General features: G+C 39.6%; 1 protein-coding gene across 2 annotated transcripts in view; it reads right to left on the bottom strand.

Moving 5' to 3' along the window:
• Positions 1-3,678: 3,678 nt before the first annotated feature.
• stk32a (serine/threonine kinase 32A) overlaps positions 3,679-27,052 on the bottom strand; it is a 64,117-nt gene continuing 40,743 nt past the window's right edge. Inside the window, exons 8-15 of one of the 2 annotated variants that reach the window (XR_004658935.1) lie at positions 23,118-23,207; positions 19,869-19,972; positions 17,234-17,350; positions 15,095-15,220; positions 12,726-12,854; positions 6,368-6,432; positions 5,647-5,931; positions 3,679-5,605 (exon numbers count right to left, since the gene is read on the bottom strand). Coding sequence is in view for 1 of the 2 variants with exons in the window: in XM_034889083.1 (XP_034744974.1) it covers positions 5,823-5,931; positions 6,368-6,432; positions 12,726-12,854; positions 15,095-15,220; positions 17,234-17,350; positions 19,869-19,972; positions 23,118-23,207 (740 nt within the window). In the remaining variant the exon portion in view is untranslated. Of the gene's footprint in view, positions 5,932-6,367; positions 6,433-12,725; positions 12,855-15,094; positions 15,221-17,233; positions 17,351-19,868; positions 19,973-23,117; positions 23,208-27,052 lie in introns of both variants that reach the window. The other variant, XM_034889083.1, reaches the window with a different exon arrangement.

The raw sequence follows: 27,052 nt of genomic DNA, 5'->3' as shown, positions 1-27,052 counted from the left end.
GTGTGCAATTACTACCAATTTCTCAATAGACTACAATTACTTAAATTCATAGGGCAATATCAACATATTTTATGTTCTTAAATAGGCCTACATTTTTCACTTCATTGGGCACTACAGCTCCTTTTATAGCATATACTGCGTTGCCAGTGAGTCATGGCTGTGACTGATTGTGTGAACAATTCAGACAAAGTTAAGAGGTTTAAGTTAAATAAGCAAGATGTATAAAACAAGCAACACTGGATGACGCTGCACACTTGACCTCCTGTCACAGCCAAAAGAAACAGGGTCCCCGAATTAGGGTGACTCCCACAGACATATCAGATATCAGATCTTTAGCAATTCTAATAGCAATAATAAACAATTAAATACTTCATGCTAACAGAAATATTGAGTCTTTAGGCCTATGGAAAATAAACAATTTCTTATCACTGGATTAACAACTCAAGGTCCATGACAAGTCGTGAATGTCCCTATTTGATGCAATCCATTTTGTGGCCACCAGGGGCAGCACTGAGCCGCCTAAATTGCTCCAGAGTGTAGAAATAGACTAGCTAGAGCATCTGCACTCAAGTTACGAAAAATGCTTCTAACTAATGCTGACATGTTCACCTTCCCGACTGTTTGTTCAATAAGCAACTTAATTAGTGCCTGGAGGCTTCTCCTAGGATTAGCCCTCCAGGATTACGATACATTGACTAGTATAATCCAATCCTAATAAACAACACGTTAGCTCTTTTGTTTGTTTGCAAGTGGTAGCTAGCTAGCTAATAAACGTTAGCTATGGCAACATGGTGGTACCACTAACATTTTAGCTAGCACACATCTGTTATAAATGAGCCTACGGAATTCCCACCAATAGAGGAGTTCCAGTTTAAGGTAATTTGTCATTCATATTGCGAGACTATTATTGTTATTAGTTGGCGTTGGAAACATTCAAGCAAACAATGAGGAGACCTTTACAACTGCTTCATTAGGACAGCTAGGGAGATAGTTTGGCTGGCTGCTGAAGTTAGTTTAAAGTTGGATATTCGTCATTCACAGTTAATGTGACAACGTTTGATTCTAGATAGTTCTAACTAGCTGAAAAGTAATTATAGAAATCAATGTTTTTCAAACTATAAATATTGAATAGCCATTAGTGTGTGGTTAATGCATGCAATGGCTTCATAAGGCTTATTGTGAAGTAGCTAGCGTAACAGCTTAACTGTAGCCTTAGTTTACAAAATCATGCTAATTTACTTAGGGCGTAACAGAGGGTTACATAAACTTATTGACATTTAATGTTTTTTTTGTCAATATTGCAGGGAGGGATTGTAAAAGAAGACACTGTAAAAAGAAGTGAAGAATAGCCTACCAGCCTGTGTTTGCATCACATTCTGGTGAAACATTACGTCAACACTCCAACAGTTTACAAATGTAAGTTGCATATCTGCCTTTCTTTTTCTGTCATTTACAGTAATCATAACTGTACCTGCGTCACTGTCTATGATCATATTTGTAATTGGAAGCTATGGTGTATCCAAACTGTGTGAATTTGGCATAAAGGTGCACATCATGATGAACATAATTCAACAAAACCACACCATTTTGACTCTCTCACTGTGTGGTCTGACAGATTACAGAAGTATCCACTCAGTCCCATTGTTTCCTGGTAGGGGTTTACATAGGCCTACACTGGCCATTGCTATGAGGTAATAAAACTGCTGCAAAGTCCCTCATGCACGGTGAGTCAATGTCTCATGACATCATAGTAACATGTCAGAGAGATGACGAGCATATAATGCAGAGGTCTGGAACAAGAGATGACTCAGCAACCTCAATCCAAACAGTGTTTGTGTGTGTGGTGACTGCTTGTTGGTGTTGTAGCTTACAAAATGAGAACGTGACTGTATTCGAAGACATTTCTGGAGAGGATCATGTAGATTAGTTGTTTTCCAGTCCTTTCCATTTATAAATAAGCCAGAGTTAGTGTGTTTGTGTGTCTGTCTGTGTGTACACAGTGAATAGGTAACAATATACTTTTTACATTGATGTAATATTGCAAGGTTTGCTGCTTCTGTCTGTGGTGATTTTGAGCAATTTGGGGAAGCACTATCATCTGAAAATCCCTCTCCAATCAGCCATTAGTGTGGAAATGTGCTGGCTCAGCTCAGGCCACTGTGGGGGAGAAGGAGCAATGCTTTTCAAGATGTTCCTAAGAAAGTGGTCGACACAAATCTGTTAACTGTGGATATGTATTGGTGAGAGAGAGAATAAGGAAAGAAAATGTTGCATGTCTGATGATGATGGTGCATTATCAAGGAAAGCTCTGTGACATATTGAGAGAGAATTTTAACACTTTGCCAAATACGACCCAGTTCATGTGAAGATAAACAGCAGTCACTGAAGTTAGAGGTGAAGAATACTTTGTTTCCATTTCTTCTCTTGTATTTCAAATGTCTTCAATGCTAGTCCTTGTTGCTCAGTTATATCTCTACATATGAAAGTCCCTCCACCCATCCAGGTTAGTAACTGTACCACTCGTCAGTTAACATTGGGGGGCAGCATTGCTGTCTGTTCAGAATAGTGGGGAGCAACCTGCACATACATATCTATATCCAAAGACCTTTTTAGCATGATTAACGCCCTTTCCCCCTTTAAATCCCTTCACTATTCTTGATTTTGAAAAAAAGCTTTTATTACCAGTGTCATTTTCTGACCCATTTTACTTACAATCCTTATTCAATGACATATGGCAATTCAGAAAGACACAAAGTGAAATAAAGCACAAGGCATAGTCAGAATGGTTCAGAAAAAGAAAGTAATTTAAGGCACACCTTAATTATTTGCAACTCCATCACATTTTATACAATATACACACAGTGACTACTGAAGGACAATAACACCTTGAAATGAATTAAATGAACAGCTGTGGAACAAATCTGTTTCCAGACAATTTTTTTTTTGGAAGGTAGGTTTTGTTGAAAAGTGGTGTTACCTGGGTCAAAAATTATTTGTCAATTGTTATTTTGTATTTAAACTTTTTGGAATGGTGTACTTCAATAATACAACATAATAATAATAATAATTATTAATAATAATAATAATAATAATAATAATAATAATAATCTGATAATTATCGTAATTCAACCCAACCCTTCTGGTGCTCCTATTATATGAACAAAGTGAGATAATAATAAACAAATATAATTCACCCCCGGTATACTCAGGATCTGTTTCACTATCCCACTATTTCTTACAACTAACACAGGAATCCACTTTTGGGTCTGTAAAATTACATCATAACAACAATAACAACAACAACACAAAGTTGAGTCAAAATATTCTACCAATTTTCAATAGAAAAGTGCCAATAGTAATGAATTGAATAGAGTGAATGTGTTTTATAATAACAAGTTTCATAGACTTGAAAGGATCGAGTCGTATTGCAGATAGATAAGATTAAGGTCAATAGAATGACTACACATTTACTTAAGGATTTTGAAAAAAATCTTAGGTTTTTTCTACGTACATTTATAGTTTAAATGAACCAGCTGTGTGCCATAATTATAGTGTAAGGCAGGGGTCGGCAACCTTTTTATTATGAAGTGTCATTTTAACATGTTGTTGTTATTCAGTGTGCCATATCAGCGTTAAGCCTGCTGTCATTTACCGAGCTCGCTCAGGCAGGTTTTTTGCCCCCTTTGTGCCGCATTTTGTGAAGAAGGCAATGAGTACTAGCCAATCAGAGGCTGAGTGGGGCGGGTCTTCACGGAATGCGGATGGGGAAAAAGTCAATTAAACTACTGTAATTACCAAGATGTGCTCTTGCGTTCCAACGACTGTGATAGTCATTTAGGATGTCGTATGGAACTTTTCCAAAACACTCTCCTGCACACTCATTGAAACTGTGCCATTGCAGTAGCTCAACCAATGGCTCACTTGCAATAAGTGTTCCCTTGGTTGAGCTGGATGCTAATGGTGGAATGCATGTCTAAGGTTGCTGACCCCTGGTATAAGGCATCCCTCTGCATCTTCAGAGGCAGGTGTGGTTTCTTACAGTAAATCTCAAATCGAATGAACAAGGGAGTATTGCATGGCCTGCGGTTGTTTATTTTTTTCCGTTATTGTTTTCTTGTTATCAATTTAGAATATAAAAATCAATATTAAGATTTTTTTTTTAATGTGTTATCCAGCTGGTGCTGAAATACTGTTGAATACCCTTTTGTGTAAGAATAATGTTGCAGAATGTATTCTTCTATGGGAGCAATTAATTGCGAATACAAATTTACAGACTTATCTAGTTGCACATGTAATTGGCTGTATTCAACACAATAGAGGAAGGACATGAACTATTTGACAAAAACAAGTTCCAATGCAGACAATAACTGAAAAATAAAACTTAAATAGGACTCAGCCTATTAATCCTTGTCTATTAAACCCCACCTAAGGGAATAAGTAGTCACTCACAGCTTTAGATTTTGTATGTCTCTCTGTGCATAAATGCTACAGTTGATGAAGAAGCATGTGCAAAGCAAGGTTCAGTGCAAAAAATATAACATGTACCCTTTCTAAGTTCTCATAGCTATAAACCTTTTTTGAAGACCCTGCAGGTCATCTGCAGATTGAGGGAAAGGTTAGTCCAAATCAGTGTCAGTGTTTTAAAGGAAAACTAGTTTGACAAAAAAACTTTCATCAGGAGGTCCACTTACTTATTGTGCCCTGAGCTTTCTACCACACCCGTTGGCCATATCTAAGCTACTTCATATAAGCTACCATGGTCATAAATGGACATTAAAGGTTAATCTTAAAACAGTAGTTTGCTAAGTGCATTCCAAATTTTCAATAGTTTCTTTTTTCAATAGTAACTTAAAGCATACGCAAGTGAAGAAAACACGTGTTGCCTGTATCTGCAGTTGATGGAGCTGGTGCATTGTACCAAATGCTGCAATCCTAACATCTTTGTTAGCTTAACTAGCAAAAGCTAAGCATAATGACCACTACAACAATGTGTTGGCTGCTATGATAAACTGACCTATTCACGCTCAAGCCTACAGTTCAGCTCTTTATTTTCTATCTTAGAGGAATCTGTGGTTGCTGTCTTAAAAACAAAGGCCTCATTTTACCTTACTAACCTCCCGTTTTTAATATGTTATACTCTTAGTGTCATGCTCGATTCTCAAGCCGTCCACCAAAGTGTTTGTTTTTAAATATGTGTTGCTAACCCAACTTCCTATGTCAATTCTTGTTAAGTCCATTCCCATGTAGCATTGTCAAACCACTGATATATTTAAATATCTAATCAACCAGAAAATGCATCGCTGAGATTAAAAATCTAAGTGCCCTGCCCAAAACAGCAGCACTACATTAAGCGTTGAGCCATAGCTGACCACGTCACTTTATTTCCTATTACAGGTAAGCAGGTGTGGCATTGTCTCCTTTTTGGCAGACTTCCTTTTCACATCAACACGCTGCCCAGAGTAGAGGTTGAGCAGACCTCAGAGCACCAGAGTGATGTAAGGGAGCATGATATGAATGACCCTCTGTTGAGAGTCGTTCTTCTTGTGACAAGAACGTGAAAAGCCTCAGTCTGGCATGGCTGCTGCTCTCAGAGTCAATTTAACTCCTGCAGTTCTGGAGCTCTTGATGTTGTTTTTGTAAGTGAACAGTGAAGCACAAGTGCATACCGCTTTTGTGTTTGTATAGGCAATGTAGTGGTACAAGAACAGATCTGAGTGCCTGTGCTGATAGAACAATAGGTGTCTGGGTGTAATTTGCTGATCTACAAGCTGTGGGCAGGGGCAAGTGATAAGGGACTAGCTAAGGATCTGCGGTCATGAGACCTATCCTGATAAGTATGCCGCCGGTTCAACATTGTTGTTCTGTCCATCCTCTATTGCCTTGTTCTTCTCTTTCATGGACAGCTCAGAGGACTCCACCACTTTCTTTGACCTGTTGAGTAAAGAACATCATGATTAGAACACGTTATTGATAATTTATCAGTTTACCTTAACATTTGGTCTGTGATGCGACAAACATAGTGGCTACTATTATTTTACCTTTCCCATAGACTTATGATGGCCAAAATTAGCCATTTTAACGGACGTTTTATCAAATTATCATGACATTTAGTCTATCTGTGTATTGTTAAAACAGTATTTCACCTCTGTGGAGGGTCTTTTTTCATACATCTGTGCTGTCTATGCAGTAGAATAGTGCAAACATTTAAATATTTGGTGATATGTGACCAGAAAAAACAGAGAAAAGAAGATGTGATATCCCTTTCGCTCAAAAGGTAAGACCATATCTAGTCTAATATCACGATATTCTATCAATATCTTGCCCAGCTATAAGAGAACGTGTTGGGCAGGTGGTGAAGGTTTCTTACTTTTCTCTGTTGAAGACAATGAAGTCTCTCTGGACATTATCCAATCTCTGCTGCAACTGACCGTTCTGGAGGAGAGACAAACATAGCACATCAGCAACTCCATGATCACTGCTGCAATTCTGAAAAAGTAATAAAAAAATCTGTGCCAATCAGTCATTTTTGGTACCAGCCACAGAATTGGAAACTATCGGATTGAATGCACATACATTTGTTTTAGTGGGACCGGTCAGAGACATAGACACATAGTTTTGTTGTACCTGCTGCTTCACACCTTAACAACCAGTATAGATTAGCATGCAGTAGACTGTACACCCTACTTTCCACATAAGTTTATTGATTCTAAGAATGACTCTAATATGCCCCGAGAGGAAATTGACTTTAGTGGACACTTGTACTCTGTTGTCTCCAACTGCTCCGTGCACTTACACATGTGTGGCCCACGTAATCGTGCAAGAACATCCGTCTCTGTCATGCCAGGCTCTACTCACACTCCTGAGGCTTGTACTACAAGTCAAGATCTACTGTACATGCCCTGGATTTTTTTCAGTTCACCTAACCTAAAAACCGGGATCCTGCATAAGCTTTGTCACAACGGTGGTTTGCAACTAGTAAAAAACTGGTTTTACCAATCCAGCGACGCACGTTCACATAAAACAGGCGGTGTTTACACAGCATGACCAATCGCAAACATCTACCCTAGCCGCATATTTTACAAAGAAGAGCAAACTATAATTCTACATAAATATGAAGAAGACCGAAACAGTTTTACGGGCAACATGCAATATAGTCACTTCTTCCTAAACCAGTAAGTAAAGCAGGCAAAAATAGCTGACGTTCTTATTCGTAAATCACAACACTTATTAAAATTGCATCCCTATCAGTCAGGCATACGATCTGACCATAATTACACTTGTGCTTTTCATAAACTGTCGTGGTTATGAGGAGCAATGATTGTTGTTTACGTACATTAAACCATGTGTAAACCACGCATTTTAGAATGTCCCTTTAAACCGATGTGCGCATTGACAACACACGGCTCAAATTTCGAGTTAACAAAGTTGACAAATAGGCCACACGTGATTCCCTCCGCTTAAAATCTATATCTTTCACCCATCAGGGAATGTTAACGGGGTTGTCGGTCACTCTGCGCACCAAGCTCCACTGGATCTTCAAAGAACTGTGACACTGTTATCAATCGGGTATTGATTGGTCAGCAGGAGGTGCTTTTATATCGGTTGATCTCTAATATCCAACATAACCTGCTCCAGACCAGGTTTGGTGTTCAGCATAAGTTAACACGCCAATTGAACTCGGTAACAACTGATCCACCGTCGTGATACAGAAAACCCTGGGTTAAACCTGAAGTTACCTCAATAACGCCAAATCCTGCTTCCTTGTATAGGCCTCTGCACTGCCAAGACAAGTAGGCAGGTGCTTTCTCCATCTCTTACCTCTGCTTCCATGTAGCAGTGCTTTGGCTGTGCTTCCACCCAATATAGTCCCAAATCAATATCTGTCTAGGAAATCGTCTACTCTTTATCTGTATTGCTATTTGTACTCGTGAATACGCTTGGTCACAAGAAGTAATTAGGTTGTTGTTATTTGTTTGTTGGCTCATTTTCCTCACAACATGCTAACTGGCAACATAGGATTCCATTCACTATGCTAAGCTAACTAGCGGGGGCGCTGCCAGTGTTGCACCGGACTAAAACGATGCATACACTAAGTCAAAAAAATGCGTTGACACAACTATCTACAGCTAGGCGAGACCGTGATACTCTCTATTTCAACAAACAGTGGCATGTTCCATTAACCTAACCTGAATGAAATACAAATTCCATTTGGGACATCCACTTTCCCAACTTCACTTTGGGGGGATTTCCTCAAGTTTTTTAGGGTATTTTTTTACGGTATCCTCAAGAAAAAAATCACATGCAAGACTGATACACAAGTATGATTACATGCTGCTTCCCTACATATACATCCCGTCGTAACGGCCCTTAAAACTCCCAACTTCCTGGATGCCTCTTCAGGAAAAAAATAAGAGCAAACAGTCAATCAGCCCAGCAGAAAGGCTCTGTGCAGGTGCCGTCACAGTGGGGAAGCTGCCACTGGCAGACCAAAAGCCATCAACTAAATTAGGGCAGGAAAATAGAGCGAATAGCGGAGAGGGAGCTTTGTACGTACATAAGTGAACGAAAAGAACAGGTGGTGTAGAGTATGCGTTGTGTAATACTTTTTTTATGCGTGCAGTTGGAGCTGGGCACTATATCAAAATATAAAAAATATCGTGATATTAGATTTTCTCCATATTGCCCAGTTTCTGGTCAAGGGACTCTTTCACAGCAGCATCTCCGAGGAAAATAGCAAATTCACGTGGACTCGGAACCCCCAAACATCCAGCCAGAGACAGGGTGTGCTTGTGTGCTTGTGTTGCAGACTAACAAAATAACAATGAAACAAATAGGCAGACAGTGTAGGAATACTGTATATAATTTGTCAAACATCAGTGATAGATGTGATACACAAGAGAGGGATATGACAGATGTGACACAAGGTATGATGTAGTGTCTCTCTGATGCAGTCACAATGACATTTTCAAAGGCATGACAGAACCTAACAATAAAACCACCACCTTCGTATAACCTTTCTCTGTACACCAGATCATTTACAAAGCAGATCTCTGGTGTCTCTAGTCACTTTTTTAAAAATTGATTCAAATAATCAGGAAAAGACTTTAGGGCTATTTACAGCAATGGATGTTTCACACAAGCTGCACTGCTAAAATGCTTGCAATGGAGCTAGAGATTACAACCCAGCAATTTCCAGGCATTTTTTTGTAGCAAGGAAGGACATAAGGAAGAAAATGAAGGAAGGACCTCTGCACTTCATTATTTCCCTTGCTTTATTAAGGAAAAGAAAGAAGGACAAAAGCAAGGAAGGATAGAAGGAAAGCTTGTAAATGGCATTCACGCATAATGCTAAAAGATGCCCTATGGCCTTGCAGAGAGAATGGAAGGCAATTCACCACTTGTTTCTCTCTCTCTCTTTATTTATTTTTTAAAGTTAGTTCAGAAGCTAATTGCTTCATCTGCTAGATTAAACTTTCCATTTAATAAGACAAACCAACAGGGAGTGCTCTGCTGGACGAGAGCCTTACAAGTACATTTCTCAACGTCCTTATCTGGGCTTACTGTATTTCTGTCTGAAGCTATTAATGTGACTGCTAATATCTACCGTGAAGAAATGATTATGTCTTACTTAAGCAATCTGTTATGCATTAATTGATATCCCAATAATTTAACGAATCCGAAAAACAGTTGAATGTGCATGCAGAAGCTGTATTATCAGTGATTGAGTTAACTTTATGCTACATTATGAGCGTAGCGGTGACAGGAAGGTAGAGGCAGGGAGAAACTAGAGGAGCTAGAAAAATTGATGAGGGGGGGGGGCAGGCATTAGGCAACTAGCTTTATTCCATATTGATCTGCTATGCTTTAGAAATGCTGCACAGACTATCCCCTCTCTCTTTCAAACACACACACACACACACACACACACACACACACACACACACACACACACACAATCACAATCACTCACTCACTCATTCACTTTCCTTCTTAGTCTCTTACGTGCAGCCATCCAAGTGGCCTCACAGGTCTCTTGTTAATGGATTTAAAAGCATTGCACAAATACAAACTGCCTATAAATTCCCAAACTGAAATTTATAGACAGTAAAGCAAATAATCTCCCTGATTGACGGACAGACCACACGCTGCAAAATATGACTTCTTGAAATTACTACCATGTTAGACAAATTATTTAGAAAGAAAGGTGAAAAGTTTCAGTATTGCATTTTACACAGTAGAATAAAATTTGACTTCATGGTCCCTCTTAAAAACAAAGGGGTGGTATTTAGCTGATTAGCTGGGTGCCATTCACTGTTGTTAACAGTGATTTAATCAAGCATACCAATGCAACAAATTTCCTAGCAAAACAGTGGGATACAAAAAGAACAACACAATCAGAGAAACAATCAGCAGTAATCAGAAGTCCATTTTTATAAGTTCCTTTTAATATATGATACTCAAAGTAATTTATTATATAAAATTATTTTTTCATGTGAAATACCTGTCAAGCAAGTACAGCTGAATGTTATTAACCCTGGTTTCAGTCGAGGTGTGTAGTCAAATATTGCCTGTATAATACCAGAATGAATGAGGTGATTCCATTAGGAAATGCAAGCCACAAGAGTACAAAACCATTTCCTTGACTTAATGTTAGATTCTCTTAGTCAGACCTCACGCTGTTACTTCATCTGTGTCCATAAACGTAGCAAATGTTTCCCTGTGAACGGCTACTATCATTATTTCATTAGAATAGAAGACTTTCTCTTTGTCTGAATGGGCCAATGGATAACAAATAATGCCTGGCTGCACAGTGAGATATCACTGATGTATACACATAGGCAGGTCTCTACAAGCAGCTGTCAGCTTTCATAAAACATGGCGCACTTTGGGCCAGTGCTGACTTCTCATCGCAAGCTGGCAAGGTATGTGCTCTAGAGCCTAGACCAAACAAATTGCTTCACTTCTATAAGAAAAGGTTCCCATAAACTGCTCTAAAGTGGGAGTGGGTCCAAACATACTGACTTTGTAATGCCATAAGTTGTATTAATGTGTATGCATATACTGTGTGTGTGATGGTAAGTTTTATTGAAGTGGGGAAATAACCCAACCTACTGCACTATTACTGGTGAAAGCACACAATGAAACAATGACCTATTCTTATTCTGGTTACTGCTGGATCTCTCTGAGCTTTTACTCTCTCCATGGAAAACATCTAAAGATTAAAAATGGGACAGAAGCCTAGAATTCAGTGTGGCACTTCCCCATTGTACCAATCGATTGACCCCTGTACTGTAAATACATTTCTTTTAAAACAGACTTGGCCATCTGTTTTAAAGGTGCATTACTAAACTCTCTCTTGTTGCAGGGAAACTGGCTGGTTTTCAACATAGGAAAAGTAATGCTACCTTTTTAGTGTATCTCGTACAAATGGTACATATCAGTCAATAGGCCTGGGCCATAATTCAATATGATAGTTTATCCTCTTTCAGTGGAATCATATTGTGATGATTTACATTTATGTCCTCTAAATTGCTATTTACAAGCACATGCAAGCTCCATTTTTTTTTTTTTTAGGAAAGCTAATGTGAAATTTTTTGAGAGGAACATAATTTGAATATTCTTTTTTGTTTTGTTTTTACATCACACTTTACATTACCAGGTAGTTCAATGCAATCAACAAAATGGACTCCAACTGGCAACCTTCCAGTTACAAACTCCACCTTTAAGCTCCATTACCCCGGAATAGAATAGTGCACACAGTTCAGAACTACGTTCTCTCTGCATAGTAATGCTGGAGAATAATGTTTTATGGCCCATTTGGAACCCAAATGTTGGTTAAAATATATTGTGGCGGGATTTTCTTCATTAATAATTCAGCTTTAGCATAACACATGCTATATATATATATATATATATATATATATATATATATATATATATATATATATATATATATATATATAAATGCATATATATATATATGCATATATACATATATATATATATATATATATATATAGTTAGAAAGAGGATGAACAGTTATCCTTGAAACAAAAATTACAGCACTGATCAGGTTCCACTGCTGCGCTAGTCCAAACAATGCTATAACTGCTACCTAAACGCATTCACGATCATTGTGTGTGTGTGTGTGTGTGTTCGTTCCTCCTACGTTTCACTTGACCGGGTGATCAAATTAACCTTTCAGCGATTTCCTCTCTGTTTTGTATAAACACCCAGAGGACAGCCACTGATTTATGTGGATGGAGTAAAAGACTGGAGCGAAGTGATTGCATTCCTTGCCTTCCCCATACACGCATCAGGCAGGCGGCCCATTTATTCTGATGAAGGTGAGGGAGGACAAAGCTCTAAAATAGGTCGTCAACATTCTTAATAGCACTACAGACATATTTAAAAGACAAACTAAAGAGCAACTTATCACCTGCTGTAACTGGGCCAAAGGAAACCAGCGGTCAGCTTTCTTTAATGAATAATGATGAGCACTGAGAGGAAGAGACACCTTTCAGAGGTGTGATCCAAGGAGGACAGGATGAACCAACCTAAAATTCAGTTTAATTTAATATTGAATTACCTTGACATAGGCTAAACAAAGTTTGTCTCTTGAACAGTGTTTCTTTGCTAATGCTTTCAAGTGGTTGATATCTCATTTTGGAACAAACTTTTTTCAGCTGCAGTACTGTATTTAGGTTTCTAGTTGAACGCCTCACCTGTGGGGAGCCATCAGATCCCTGGTCCTTGGTTTTTCTAGCAAGCCGTTTCTTCTTCTTGTGAAGGGGTTTGGACTCCAGGATCATTTCCTCCAGCTCAAATGTCGGATCACAGTTTAGTCTCCGCCTCTATAGAGACAAAGACACACGCAGCAGACACACATTTAAAACAAACAAAACAAACAAACCAACAACAGATACATGAGTTCAAATATTGAGTCATATTAATTTTTAAACTCTTGAAACGTGTCATCAGACCAGAAGTTGGCACATTGGAGGTAATCTACATCACAACAAAGCACAGGCACTGAAGTAGATCCCAAACATTGTCAAGGAAAATGGTTAATTATTTCCGTATTTTAGGTTGTACCAATAGGTCAGACCGAGAAAAACATTCGGAATATTATCAACTTCCAAAAGTTATTCTAAACCAGGGAAAAGAATGCCAGAAGTTATCAGAGGAAAGGAGGCGCTTGTGGTTGGCAAAGCTCAAACTCACCCTGTGTACAGTGTAGATAGCAAACTGGGGGCTCTATGGTCTAAGGTATCACTTTTCTCTTGAATCATATATTTCTTTCAAACCAACTTTGCCGTTGCGTCAGAAAATCCAAACATTGAATATTGTTGTGCTCCACAGAACGTTTGCCTTTGACAACAGCAAATTTCAGTGCTTTATGAACTGTGTATCGCTTCCTGTTGTCTCATAGTAGTGGCATGCTTAAGACTGAGTCTTTGCCAATAGGAACTTTAAAATCAAAACATTATGAGGGGGGAAACAAATGATCCCAAAATAAGGTTAAATTTGATGTGTTAAAATACACATTGAATGCAATATAATATTATACCGCATTGATGTGATACAGTGTTTTCCACACATAGACTAATTTGTGGTGGGTCGCAACACTGGGTTTCGTTATTATTTTTTAAAAACTATTTCAAACACGCAATCGTTCAGCTGCATTTTCTTTCCCTGCTCTCCTCCGTCTCTCTGTCACACACACACACACACACACACACACACACACACACAGCCCCTCCCCTCCATGCACTGTCTCCATGAAAACAATGTTGCCAACTTTGCGATTTAGAGATTTTCCCTAAAATCCCGCGCGCCACAGATTACTTTCTCATCTGTGGGAAACACTGTGATGCAATAAATAATAATGCAATGCACACTTCTAAAGAAAAGATCAAGGCTCGAACAGCAGCGAGCCAATAATGACAACGCAACAGACTGCATGCTGGGAAGTTAGGATACAAAACAAGGGCTAAGTTCTCCCTTCCTGTTCAGACATTAATGGTCTGTAAGGGATTAAAGACAGAGGATAGGTCTATAATTAGATAGAGAGACACTATCAATTCCCCATCGATCCTCTGTGTTTTTCCTCTGATGTCCCAGCCTGCCCCTTGGGAATACCCGCTGCTCTGCAGTCGCAACAGACTTAGAATTAGATAAAGTCATTTAGTCATCCATTCACTTGCAGCAGTCAGTATTCTGCGTGTATTCAGCCCTGGCACTAATGCCCTCCAGTCGTTGTCACTTTGCTGCTTCACTAAAACAATACAGTGTAGTTTTTGTATCATTACATCGGTTTGGCTTAAGGAAATGGTGATTGGCACTTTTCACTGTCATCTGAGTTTAATCAATCAACAATCGGATTAGTCATAAATAATAAGCAGATTATAAGTACAACCTTCAGTTTAACGGAAGCTGTCACTATTGTAGCCATATCTGTGCCATTACAAATATAAAAGAGGTTAGCTCCGTGGTTATAGTATTTTCAAAAGAAGTTTTAGATGCAATGTGATTACAGTACTCCAGTGACATCTATTGGTCTTTTTTTCTAATGGCAGTTTTATGAGACTGAGTCAAATGCTCTCATTTAGATCTTGTGTCACACCATCAGACCCTTCGCAGTTACCAGCTTTGGAACTGGACACTGTAAATCAGTGCATCGATTGCTAAAACCTGGCAGAGAAAGCACAGCATATTAGTTTGCCAACCAAGCAGCTACACTTCTTGCCTACTGACAGTCTAACATGCAGGCACTATCTTCACCTAAGTTGTCATTATGATCCGGAGACCACCTTTAGAGCTGTAGACATGCAGAGCTTGTCTCTGAGGGGTGTACACACTTGTGCTGCGTTGTCTTTGTCTCTGCGTCTGGGTGTCTAAACACTCAGTGGGAGATCCAGCTCAGCCCTGCAGGGGGTGCTGTCTACAACTCGTCTAGAAAAGTTCAGGTGAAGAGTGTGTAGTTCCAGCTGCGTCTTGCCCATGTCAGAAAAACACTCTATTCTATTAAGATGTGAGCATGTTGTTGTTTAGCATACAGAAGCAGCGCTCAGTTTTTTTTTACAATACTTACATTAGGAATAAAGCCTGGAGGGATCTGTTTGCTGAGCACAGTGTCCACGTTGAGATCTGACATGTAGTCCAGATCCTGTAACTCTGCTAGACAGGAAATGCGCTGCTTGACATCTATGCACAACAACTAAGGGAGACAAAAGGATTAAAGTAAGAACAATTGTCCATGGGGAGGCAAGGCTGAAAAGTTGGAGGCTTAGTCCCACTGAGACAGGAGCACATGTTTGCCCTTCAGGATGTGTGTCTGTGAATGAGGATATAGAGAGAAAGGATTTAGGTGAACGGCAATAGCGGAAAAGTAAATGAGATGGGCTACATGTGAAGCAAATGTAATTAGGAAGATTCAAAGGGTTGTTAAGGATAAAGGAAAACAATATATTCAGCATTGAATTCCCCCTTACATTACTTTCTATACATCTCTCTCTTTCTCCCACACACACACACACACACACACACACACACACACTCTCCCTTTTACTCCCACATACACACACATTTACACATGCGACTGGAATGCCAATGAAGTACGAGGAGTCTGAGCACGAGGCAATGCAACAGTTTAACTGCAGTGGATTGCTGCCAAGAAAAAACCCAAATGCTAAAGCATCAATGTATCTGTTAGCTTCGCAAGTGGCTTAATTAAAAAAAGAAGAAAAATACTATTGACAGCTAATTATGGATACACTGTTAAGATCCAGGAATATGCTAATTAAATGTATTGTAATTACCCAATTGTAATCAAGGATTGACATAAATCTAAGTCTTACTTTTTTTTTTTTTGCCAAGGTATGTGCTACCCTGTTTGTTTGCAATGTTTGTAAGTTTGTGTTAACTTTATACTGTGTCGTAGATTTATTACCTAAGTACTGTGCCCTTCAACACTGGGAGTCACCGTTCTTTACCAGCAATTCCTGTTTTTGCACATTGATTGATGATTAGAATTCTACAGCCACACTGCACGCTGCAAGACTTGCATGTGGAAATAAACCGCAAGTATATGAAGAAGGGTTGCAACAATGAAAGTGACGCCCTAACTAAGATTCTGTATAGGCTCCCTGTGTGCCCAAATTAAGTGTCAGGTATGGATAATAGTCTTCCCACAGGAAATAAAGAATTCAGACCAAAGGAGTGGTCTAGGTGGCCCCTTTGCTAGTAGCAAAAGGGCCACCCAGACCACAAGCAACATTAGATGTCTGCCCTTCTTGTCTGTTGAGTCTTTATTACACGATCACACCAGTCAAATTGGTCATGTTTACAGTTTACTGGTCCTTTTACTCTGGAGTATTGGAGTTTTGCCAACAGGCTTCATCAATGTAAGAAGTTGGCAAATGCAGGTTTAAATAAATGACCACAGTGGATTCTAGAGGTGTGGTGGCGGCTTGATTTAAAGGACCATTTGTTGTAGCGTGTGACAATCCCACCCACCCACATTCGAGAGAGGTTTGGCATTCACCACATGTTCACTGGGGATGGTTTGGGATTCTCAGACGGAATGCACATCGTATTACTGTACACATAGTCTCGCTTTGACATACCTTCCGGGCAGCGCTGCAGAGAAGGGTCTGGCTAGTACACGCAGCATTCCAGGATAGGAGTTAACATGCTCTGCTCTATTGGCATTTCTTCCTTTAAGGATTTGTTTTGGTGGTTTGTTCAAAAGTTGTTTTTAGTTGTGCAACAGAAAACTCAGATTGGACAGCTTGCTGTCTCGATTCACCCTGCATAGATCATGTGGAGCAGTTAACAATAGTCCTCAGAAATCAACAGGAGTTTAAAATTCCAACACAAGGAAAGCGGAAGGTAATGAACATCTTCCCCAAAAGGGTTGAAATCCTGTGGCAACGGAGTAATCCCAGGAGTGGAAGGTCGTGGATATAGACACTGTACACCAAACATGCCGTGTTCAATATGGAATAGTGGCACATAACAATCAGTCAGCATCTGCCATTGTCAGTTCACAAGGGGAAAACATATAAACAACGGCACTAAAAGGTGACATGTCTACAGTCTTTTGGTTTGTTTTGTAAATGAGTAGTGGTGAGGGAGGGTAGTATTGTGTTTACTGGTGAGATAAATGCGTACCCTGTACACCTCTGCTCCGTAGTATACTATTCATTATGCATATGTGCCACTCATTTACCTTTCTGAGTAGCGACTTCATCTCCAGAGACCAGGCTGCTGGGTAGCTGGGATGGACCTTGTGGAAGGTCTGAAGGATCTCATTAGCAGGTGTACTGGATCTCATTACATATGGTCTCTGAAAGAGGAGAGGAGACAATGTGTTACAGACAACTTGTATTCATAGTCATGCACTGCCTAGAGGACTTTCTTTGATAAAGTATGTGTCTCAAAGTTTGTTCTGCACTTGGCTCTCTCTACATTCTCTTCCTCTCCTTCTTGTTCTCACCTTCTGTGAACCCATTTTCTGCACTCATGAGAAGAGACTATAGAAGGAAACAGAGAATAAGGGCACTATTCTCAAACACAACTGCAACTCTCTGCCCTTCAGTGTGACAGGGCTCGATCAACATTGAAATCAATCAATATCAATAAATATCTGTTTTATTATTTGTTGCAAACTGGGATGTAATCAATGACAAAACAATGCCATGTGGCAAGACTCGAGGTTTGTATCGAATCGTGGGTCAAAAGTCATGAACTGAATCGAAACAAAGTTTGGTGTATCGTTACAGTCCTATTCATTATTGTTCTTTTTTTTTTTAATTAAAGGCCGTTTTAGATTCATGGTATCAGTTATATTCTAATTTTGCAGATGTACCCCCATACAAGTCACACATAAGGTGCCAGATAACCGGTAATATATTCTTTTAGAATCATATGTTCAGATGTCAAAAGGTAAGGATTGGCTCATTTATTACAATATATTTGCATTCTTTTGGAAAATGTGACATGGGGACTGATAGGTGGAATATTTAAGCATGTAGGTTTTCATGTAGGATCTTCCCCAGAAGGCTTAGTTTGAGGTAGCCCATTCCCACAGTTAAGAATAGATCAGAATGTGTCTATCTATTAGAAGGGTCTTACAAATAAGGAGTGGTTTGGTAGATAAACTGACATGTCTGAGGACAAGAAGAAAAGTATACAAGAGGAGTTATTCTGTTGTTATTCTGATGTTGACACTTGACACACACAGAGTGACACTTTGGGTACACGTGTGTGTGTGTGTGTGTGTGTGTGTGCGCGTGTGTGTGTGTACCCACAGTTATCTTCCTTGGTCAATAATTGAATAAAGCTGCATTTAATCTAAATTTATTGGACTCGTCATATGTGCAGTCTCCTCCATCATTTCCGGTCATGATTCGCAGATATCATGGACTCTGTGTTCCCTCTCGGTGGTCGATTAAGTGTCCAATGTAGAAAACAAAAACTAGGCTGGAGATGAAAAAAACTAAGAACCAGTTATTGATTTGCTGTTCGGAAGAGATGCTGAGTTCCTTTGATCAGCCGGTGGTCCGGCCCAGCAGGGGAGCCCGGTTAGTGAGAGAGGAGGGACATGGTCTGAGTGGAGCATGAATGAAGTAAGATGTGGTTGGAGAGAGATAAGTTGAAGTCAGGCTGAGAAAGGATCGAAAGGTGCCTGGAGCTGGTTAAAATAGAACTAGCTCTCCATTTTAATCACCTGAATATTTCTGCACATACAACAGGCCGGCTTTGGACGCCCTGAGACTGATTTGTGCAGAGGTGTTGTGCTTTATAATGTGGCAGTCAGAGAAAGGTGTCAAAGAAAGTCCCTTGGAGACAGAGGGAAGAAGTGAGAATGAATTCTCTGGGAGAGTGTGTGCAGAGAGAGGGGTGAACAAAAGTTTTCGGAGAGGTTTTGCTTTCTGTAGATTATACAGACTTTCAAAAACGTCTAAGTCACTTAGTAATTTCTAGGTGTGTAAGTGTGTGCTGAGCAGTTCTCTTCTGAATAAGTGACGGTTCAAATCACAAGACACAGCTTTGAGTTTAGAGAGAAGAGCTAAGGGAAATGGAGCAGGTAAAATGTAGCTTTGAGGTCAGAAATCGGACAGAACATCGGCAATGGAAAGTTATTTGGTAAAATAACTGTCAATAGTTTAATGGAGAACGATGACAGGGAGAGCACTGCGATGTCTAAATGGAGGAGTTGATTTCAGGAACACCTAATTACAGGTCCAGATCAGTTTCAGGTGACTCCCTGTCAGTGTGGACAGAGGTTACTGTAGTTTGTGTCATCATCACCCTGAAATATGAGAGAAAAATCTGCAGCTGCAGTCTGAGCCGAGTCCACAATGAATAAACTGCTGTCTGCTCGGCCTGATGCAGCGAAGACATTGAGTGAAAGCATTATGTTCTGCATTTATTTCCATGCACCATTTCAACAGAACTAAACTTTGTAAGATGGGACCAGCATAAAATGAAATATTAAAAAATCAATTCCAATTATATGGCTCTTGTAATAACTCAAATTAAATTCTCTCATTGTCCTGCTGTGATTCGCCTCACACCGTGATGAAACATTCAAACATCGCCCTTAGTAAAGTCAGCTTGAATGCAAAATGCAATCATAACCACCCCCCTCCACCCCTCCCCTCCCACTCTTTTTTTGTTTTGTGAAGGCTGAGGACTCACTGTATTTCTGCTTTCCTACTGCCAGGACTCTTCTAGCACACTCTTGTATGTGTCAAATGTATTATTTACTGCAGGACAACAATTGTGCCAGGTCCACGCTGAAGTGAGTTGACATGTGGAGTTGACATGGTGATGGTACGGTGTGTGTGTGTTTAACTTACCTGCCCTCTTAATAGCTCATAGGCTGTGATGCCCAGCGACCACCAGTCAACCGCGAAGGAGTAGCCAGGGTGGATCCCCTCGAAGGTTTGGAACAGCTCTGGAGCTGATAGACAGAAAATTAAAATTAAGTATGGTGGTAAATGGAAGTATGGTGTGTGATGACCCAAGAGCTTTCCTAGGTTAGAAATTGATTGTGTTTGTGTATTTTGATATATTTTGGGAGATATCTTAGTCAGGGACATTTAAAAAAAAAAAAAACTTTAGACATTGAATGCATTACATAACTTGCTTCATCTATCTATTAAAGTCCCTGCTTTTTTACGTCATTCAGACATAGGTTGTGCATGTTCCATAACGACTTTATGGAGACATAGACTGTTGCAGAAAGAGCTGAATTGTGATGGCTCTTAAATAGAACTTAATTTGCACTTCAAGCCTTAATTAAAGACCATCATCACTGCACGGGACACTCGTTCCCTCTTCTCACAGGTAATCCCCTTATGAATTTTCTCACTTAATCAAAGTAAATGGCATGGATAAAAATTGAAATAATAGCAAGACAGTACTGTGGATGCTGGAAGTGTTACATAAATGTTACCAGGTCTGAGCCAGTTGGACTGCTGTTGCAACTTTTATGTAAAAAGTTATCTGGATGCTTATGCAGACATGAGACCGACATGTCAGATTGCACTCACATACAATGTGATAAGTTGCACAATAAGATGCATGTCTGAAAAGGATTTGTGAAGCAGAATAGCACATGCTGTACAGTAAAGGTTGCTAATACACTTACGATTTGTTGTAACTTCTGAACTGCCAGAAACTGCCAGATAACCGAGTGTTATGACACTGGTTATAGAACAGAAAACATCTGGCACAAGGAGCATAAATTCCACTCTTTTTTGTCACAAGCAAGCATTAATTATTGGGATGTCATTTGACGCCAATGTGTCATCACAAAGTACTTGTACTGTCTTTAAGCCTTAATTATAGTTCTTTATTTTGCTTTTTTTTCAATAATTGAATAAACAAGCTTTTTGGTAGGGCCGGGCTGGTATTGCCTTTTTCTTAACCCCCTTACGAGAGTAGCGTTCGTTAGAGCAAGAATGGCAGGGAGCCTTATGTGAGTGACGTCAGTGCCCTGGTAGTCAACATGAATGGAATGTTATTATGCATCTTGGAAAATTGCACTTCCCAACCCACAAAAGGTTGGATTTGCTCCAAGTTTTGTTTAGAAAAACTTGAATCCATGTAAGACACAGTCAAGATGAATTTCCATCACTCATCACTTCTTTGTTCTTTATCTAAATTACACTGTCAAAATCTGGACTGTGAGAAACATACTGTACACTCAGAAACATGAACACACACACGCAAACACACACACGCCGTCATGGCAGGTTTTCTTCAAGAGTGTATGGCTGCAGCCTGGCGCGTCCCATGTCATGCTTCCCCCTCTCATGCCGTCCCTCCTGGTGCCAACCCCGAGCTTCTACTTTTCATAATTAAAGCTTGCGTCTGGAATAAAATAACCTGGCTTCGACTATCATGCTATAAATAAAATCCATAAAAAATATGTCCGTCTATATAAGTGAATAAAAGACTTAAAACATAGGCCTATGTCCGTCTATACAATAAATGCAGATTATAGGCAAACTACAAAAATCCTTCTGCCATCCCACCTAGTGCCATCCCCGAGCTTCTACTTTTCAAAATAAAAGCTTGCATCTGGAATAAAATACTTCAAACAATAGGCTATCTCTCTTACTTTTCAAAGTAAAAGCTTGCATCAATAATCATGTTAATGAATAAAATATTTGCTGTTTTTTTTCATATTTAAAAATATATGTCCGTCTCTAAAATAAATGCAGATTATAGGCAAACAAAAAAATTCCTTCTGTGGCTGCAACTTGGAGCCTCCCGTCTCATGCCTTCTCGCCATGCTGATAAGCAATTGTATATGCAGCAATGTCCCAGTGAATTGTGAAAACAATATAGAATATAAAATTAAACAGAGTCATGGAAAGAGTGTAAAATGTTTATTTTTGTGTTCTTAATCTTGTGTGTGCAAATCCTTGTTATCTCTCCTCAGGAAATCCTGCCGTTAGTTGGCAGAAATGGCTGCGTCGCTGATGCTGGTTTTATCAAATGTAGGCTACGTTAATATCAGGGAATAACAGAACAATAACATTCAGAAATGAGCAAACTATATGAATGGCAAAATTGTTACTTTAACAGTTTTTAAGGTTTTTCAATTGATTGCAGCAAACGTCGTCATGGATTTACTCGTGACTCCATCTGGAAAATTATTTGCGATTTCCTCTGAATTTACCATTGGACACACCTCAGCATGAGACGAGACGGCATGAGACGGGACGGCCTGAGATGGGACGCTCCAGGCTGTAGCCATACCTGTCTCGTTTTCTTTGCTCTCTTGCTGAAGTGGAGACAGTATAGTTTGTCTATTAACGCCGGTGAAATAGACAAGGTTTTCTTTTTTCCAGTGTACCCATGAATTATCTATTACACCACAGAGTTTTCGCTTGAAATCACACATGGTTACAAGATCAGTCTCTATTATGAGCACACACTTTTGTTAAGGATAAACCCAGGCGCAGGCACACACAAACGCGCTGTCTCATCGTTCATGTTCCCCAGAAATCCCGTTAAGCTCCTATCTGATCTCTCAGGAGCTGAATCCACACTGGCCAAATCACTACTGTAGAGTCATGCGGAGGGCGATACACGCTGGTTTCTAAAGGCAATATCACTTTCTTTCAAATGTTAACACTACTCTAAGGCTTTGAGCTCATGCAACAAAATAGACCAAAGAAGAACATGTTTTCTTTTTTATTCAGACACAAGAAAGACACAAAAATAGCTTAACATGCTTCCTAAACTGAAATTATTAATTAAGCTCCCTATTCTTACTGTACTGTGTACCTCACAAAAAAGTAATAACATTTATTGATCAAGAAAAGATGTAATGTTTTATGGTTTCTTTTCAAATCTCTAAATTATTTATCGTTTTTTGTTCTTTTCTGCATGTCCCTCAATCATCATTTATTCTTTGTTTTTTTAGTGACATAAATAACATGTCCATGGATGGATGGATGGATGGATGGATGGATGGATGGATAAATAACATTCCATTATTTTCGTAGATTAAAGAATCTGCTTCCTTTAACTTCTGTTTGATGTCCCTAGTTTTCCATTGTGAAGCATTGTTGATGAGTGTGTTTTCTTACCCATATATGGCTTGGTCCCAGCAATGGACGTCGCTTTTAGGTCTTCTTTAACGATGGCTGCAATGTTGAAGTCTGTTAGATGGACGTGCCCTGTAGAACAGAGATTATTTTACCTCAATGGGACAGAGAGCATGCTAAATTGTGTGAACTCTTTTAATCCTAAAGTGACACTGAGCTATACTATCACATAGCTCTGTTTACTCCATCAGCATCAACTGTGTTTCCTCTTAACAATTAATGTTTCTCTTTTGGAATTGAATTAAACCACAACTTACACATATCCCACATAGTATGCTGCTTATGCGTGAGTAAGATATGCAAAGAATGAGGATCAAAGGAATTGTAATACGCAACATAACATACATTGATATCATTTAACGGCATCAAATGCAAGTTAAAGGTGCTCTAAGCGATGTTGGGTGACGTTACTTCTTGTTGATGTTAGAAGTAATTTTTAAACAAAACAAGACTAGCTTGCCTCTCCCTCCTCTTTATCCTGTCTCCTCCCCCTCCCTTCTGGGCTTCTGCGGTCTAACCCCCCCAACCCCCACCCCCAAATTCTTCTTGTCGGTTATTGGCTGGAACGCTGGAACACTGTTTGTGTTTGGTGGTGCAGGTGGGCACAGTTTGTTTTTGTTGCTGTTTGTAGAGAGGACCACGTTTTTTTACTGTGTGTGTGTGTGTGTGTGTGTGAGAGTATGCCGCAGAGTGAATGTTCGGATGAATGGATGTCCCCAAATAACCCCACAAACACATTCAGTGAGTGCACACACAAAATCTGCATCGCCATACTGTTACACCTTTTTTATGACAGAATATTTTGTCACGCACAAATGGCTAACTGTGTGTGAATCTAGAGCAGAAACAAGCTGGCCAGCTATAGTGTCTGTTTACACTAAGACAAGCTTTAGAGATAAGAGAACGGCACATCAATCTCTTCTACTCTTTTCACCCCTTTCATTCCCTCCCTCAATCAATCTCTATCCTCACTCCTTTTTCTCTCTGTGTACCTTTTCTATTTTGTGTGCCCTCTTCATAATTACGTTTTCATCTTTTGTTCCTCTATGAACCCCCTTATTCTGTTAATTTATGCTCATACTTTTTCACCCCCGCCATGTCCTTTTACTGGTTGACTTATGCTTACATATTGTATTTAAAGCTCGGGTGTGTGAGTGGAGCTGTGCAGTGATGCACAGAAGGGAGACTGGGTGGTGCTTTCAGATAGAAAAGTACAAATGTTAATGCAGTCTGATGATTGTGACAAAGGTGCAGCAGGACCGAAACGTCAGACTTTTAAGTGGAGCGTGAGTAAGAGTAGAGCTTCTTTCATGTTTTCATAATGATGTCTACTGTCTCTATCACATACTTATCTCCCTTTCATCCTTTGTCTGTTTTCATCTTTCTTAGTTTTGCAGAAGACCGATTTAGGACAAGAGTTTTAGGCTACACAGTAACCAGCAAAGAGAAATGAACAATCATGATAAAAATGTTGGGCTGCTTTGCCAAAAGTATCTAGTAGCAAAATATGTTGAAGGTTTTAACGAATGTGTGATTCTAAAATGAGTCCAAACCTCTTTGTGCCAGGTAGGTGTAGAGTTCTACAGCCTCTGGTGGCCAGTAACAGAGGCTTTTAGACTCTAGGTTTACTCTTGTATAATTAATTGTTCCTTGTTTTAATATAAACATTAATATGGAGTAAAACTAACATGACACAGACATGGATCGATATTAACAAATGAGCTATGACATAGTTTCCAAATCTGCATTATGGAAAATGTATAGTATTTTGCTTTTGGGTAACTGAACTCGTATGTATTAAATCTAAGGCTAGATTTAATACTTTTTTTATGTAATTTTTAATTTTCAACAAAGTGATTGTTTTAATGCCCTTTTTCTGTTCCAGTTTCTGTTCTGTTCAGCTGTGGGAGACCTGGATATGACTGGATTAACGATGCTTTTAATATTATTGTCTTTAAGCCTTAATTACTGTTCTTTGTTGCATTTTTCCTTTGGATTATAAACTGCTATGCACTATTTTTAACTAAGCCAGTAGGATTCCTTTAAATAAATACAAAATAATCACCCTCTAATATCTAGTCAGTACATGAGTTTGACCCGTTTGTCTCCAGTCAAACTGTTCCCTGCCTGTGAGTGGGGGTCTGTGCGGTGGCTATGCAGGAAGGTTTATATAAGCAGGTTTCCTGGTGGCTTAGTTATCTAATGTGTTTTACTGGGATTACCTCCACAACTGTTCGCGTTTGAGCCCTAGGTTATGTTATGCTGCTGCATGCAGCATGTTTCTTCTTTTTTTAATTAATTTATAGCGCTACCTTAAAACACCCACTCCACTGATGACAACTACGTAACATATACTGTTACACAAAAGAGATCATGTAACGTGACTCAAACAACCAGTTTTACAAAGCAAGAGTAACAAAGCCGAAGCAGAAGCTCAGCATTTTACCATTATTATCCCCATATTAGCCCGCAGGCATGTATTTTCCCTATGAATTTACGGATTTTGTTCCTGGAAACTCTAGCCCGACATGGTCATACTCAGATTCTAGTCAGAGTATGAGTCAGATATGGCTCCATTCGGCTGGGATGATGGGGTGTTTTTTAAATGAAGCAGCCGAAATATGCCTCTGCACTCAACTGGATAGACCTACAACCAATCAGAGCAATGGAGTATGTGACGTATGTTGACGCATAGTTGTAAACAGAACTCAACTGCTACCGCTGATGTTATCAACTAGCCGAAAGCCCCGGCAGTTTGGAAAACGCTAATGACATTACATCCACGTTACAGGCGTAATAGCATGGATGTATAAATAGAACACATGGGGAATACAACCATTAGCTAGCTATATCCATTATTACAGCTACAGGACCTTGGGAGAACCATCATATGAGCATACGCAGTGCAGGGCGACATGGGCGGGCGCAGTCCCGCTGGTCTGCTCGCGTTCATTATTATGTTGTTGATCATCTGTCCATCATTGTACAAAACTCGCCATGACAATTTGATTAGTCCTAACAGCTCTTGTTAGCTATGCAAGCATAGTTGCTCCACAATGGATCATGTCCAGACCAAAGCTCCCAACATCAAATGTTGTGGACAGGGCTAAGTCCGGCTGACATCCAGGCTATGAAAACTCTACCTGGTATTTCTAATTAAGAAAGATCATATACTGCTCTTTTCTAAAAATAAAACTAGCCCCATCGGTGTTAATGTGGCTTCTTTGTACTCATTCGGAGGAGAGAGCTTAATGTAGAGTCTGCTTTTGAAGCATGTATGCAGTGGACGAGCCAGATAACGGCCCTCTCTGAGCTTCTCTGAGCATCCTTGTGCTATGTATGTCTTGTACCAAATCAACAATGCACGTGCGTGAATAAACTGTTTTCTCTCTATGAAAGAGCTCCCATGGGAACACAAGAGGAACGGGTCAATTCCAGCTTGCAAAATTGACATTGTGTGCAGAAGCAAACAGCCTGCTCCCCATTGTTTTAGACTTCCGTGCGGAAATAAAATGCACAGGAAAAATAGAGTGTGGGTAGAATGCATGGGGAGAAGGGAGGTTCTTATTGAGTTTGAAAGGACACACACTCATACACAAGAGAGAGAAAAAACAGGTGAATGTCTGTTGTCTTCTGGAAATCAGGATGAGGCTGACAAAGCTGCCTTTCTCTTTCATCCTCCTCTGTCTCTCATTGCATAGCTCCTTCTCTCTTTGTCTAAACAGTTTTCTTCTTCCTTTGACAAGTCTTTCTTTCCAGAAATGTTTGCTCATCACTTTTCACTTTCTTGTCTTATCCTTGCAGCGCCCTGTTTGTCTTGCTCCGTCTTCCATCTCTCTCTCTCTCTCTCTCTGTCTCTCTCTCTCTCTCTCTCTCTGTCTGCTTCCTGTGTGTAGTGACAGCAGGGCTGCCATACC

This window comes from Etheostoma cragini, chromosome 13 (genome assembly GCF_013103735.1).
Source record: "Etheostoma cragini isolate CJK2018 chromosome 13, CSU_Ecrag_1.0, whole genome shotgun sequence".
In the NCBI taxonomy this organism is placed as follows: Eukaryota; Metazoa; Chordata; class Actinopteri; order Perciformes; family Percidae; genus Etheostoma; species Etheostoma cragini.
The sequence above is the reverse complement of the archived record's forward strand: the minus strand, read 5'-3'. Positions and strand labels throughout refer to the sequence as shown.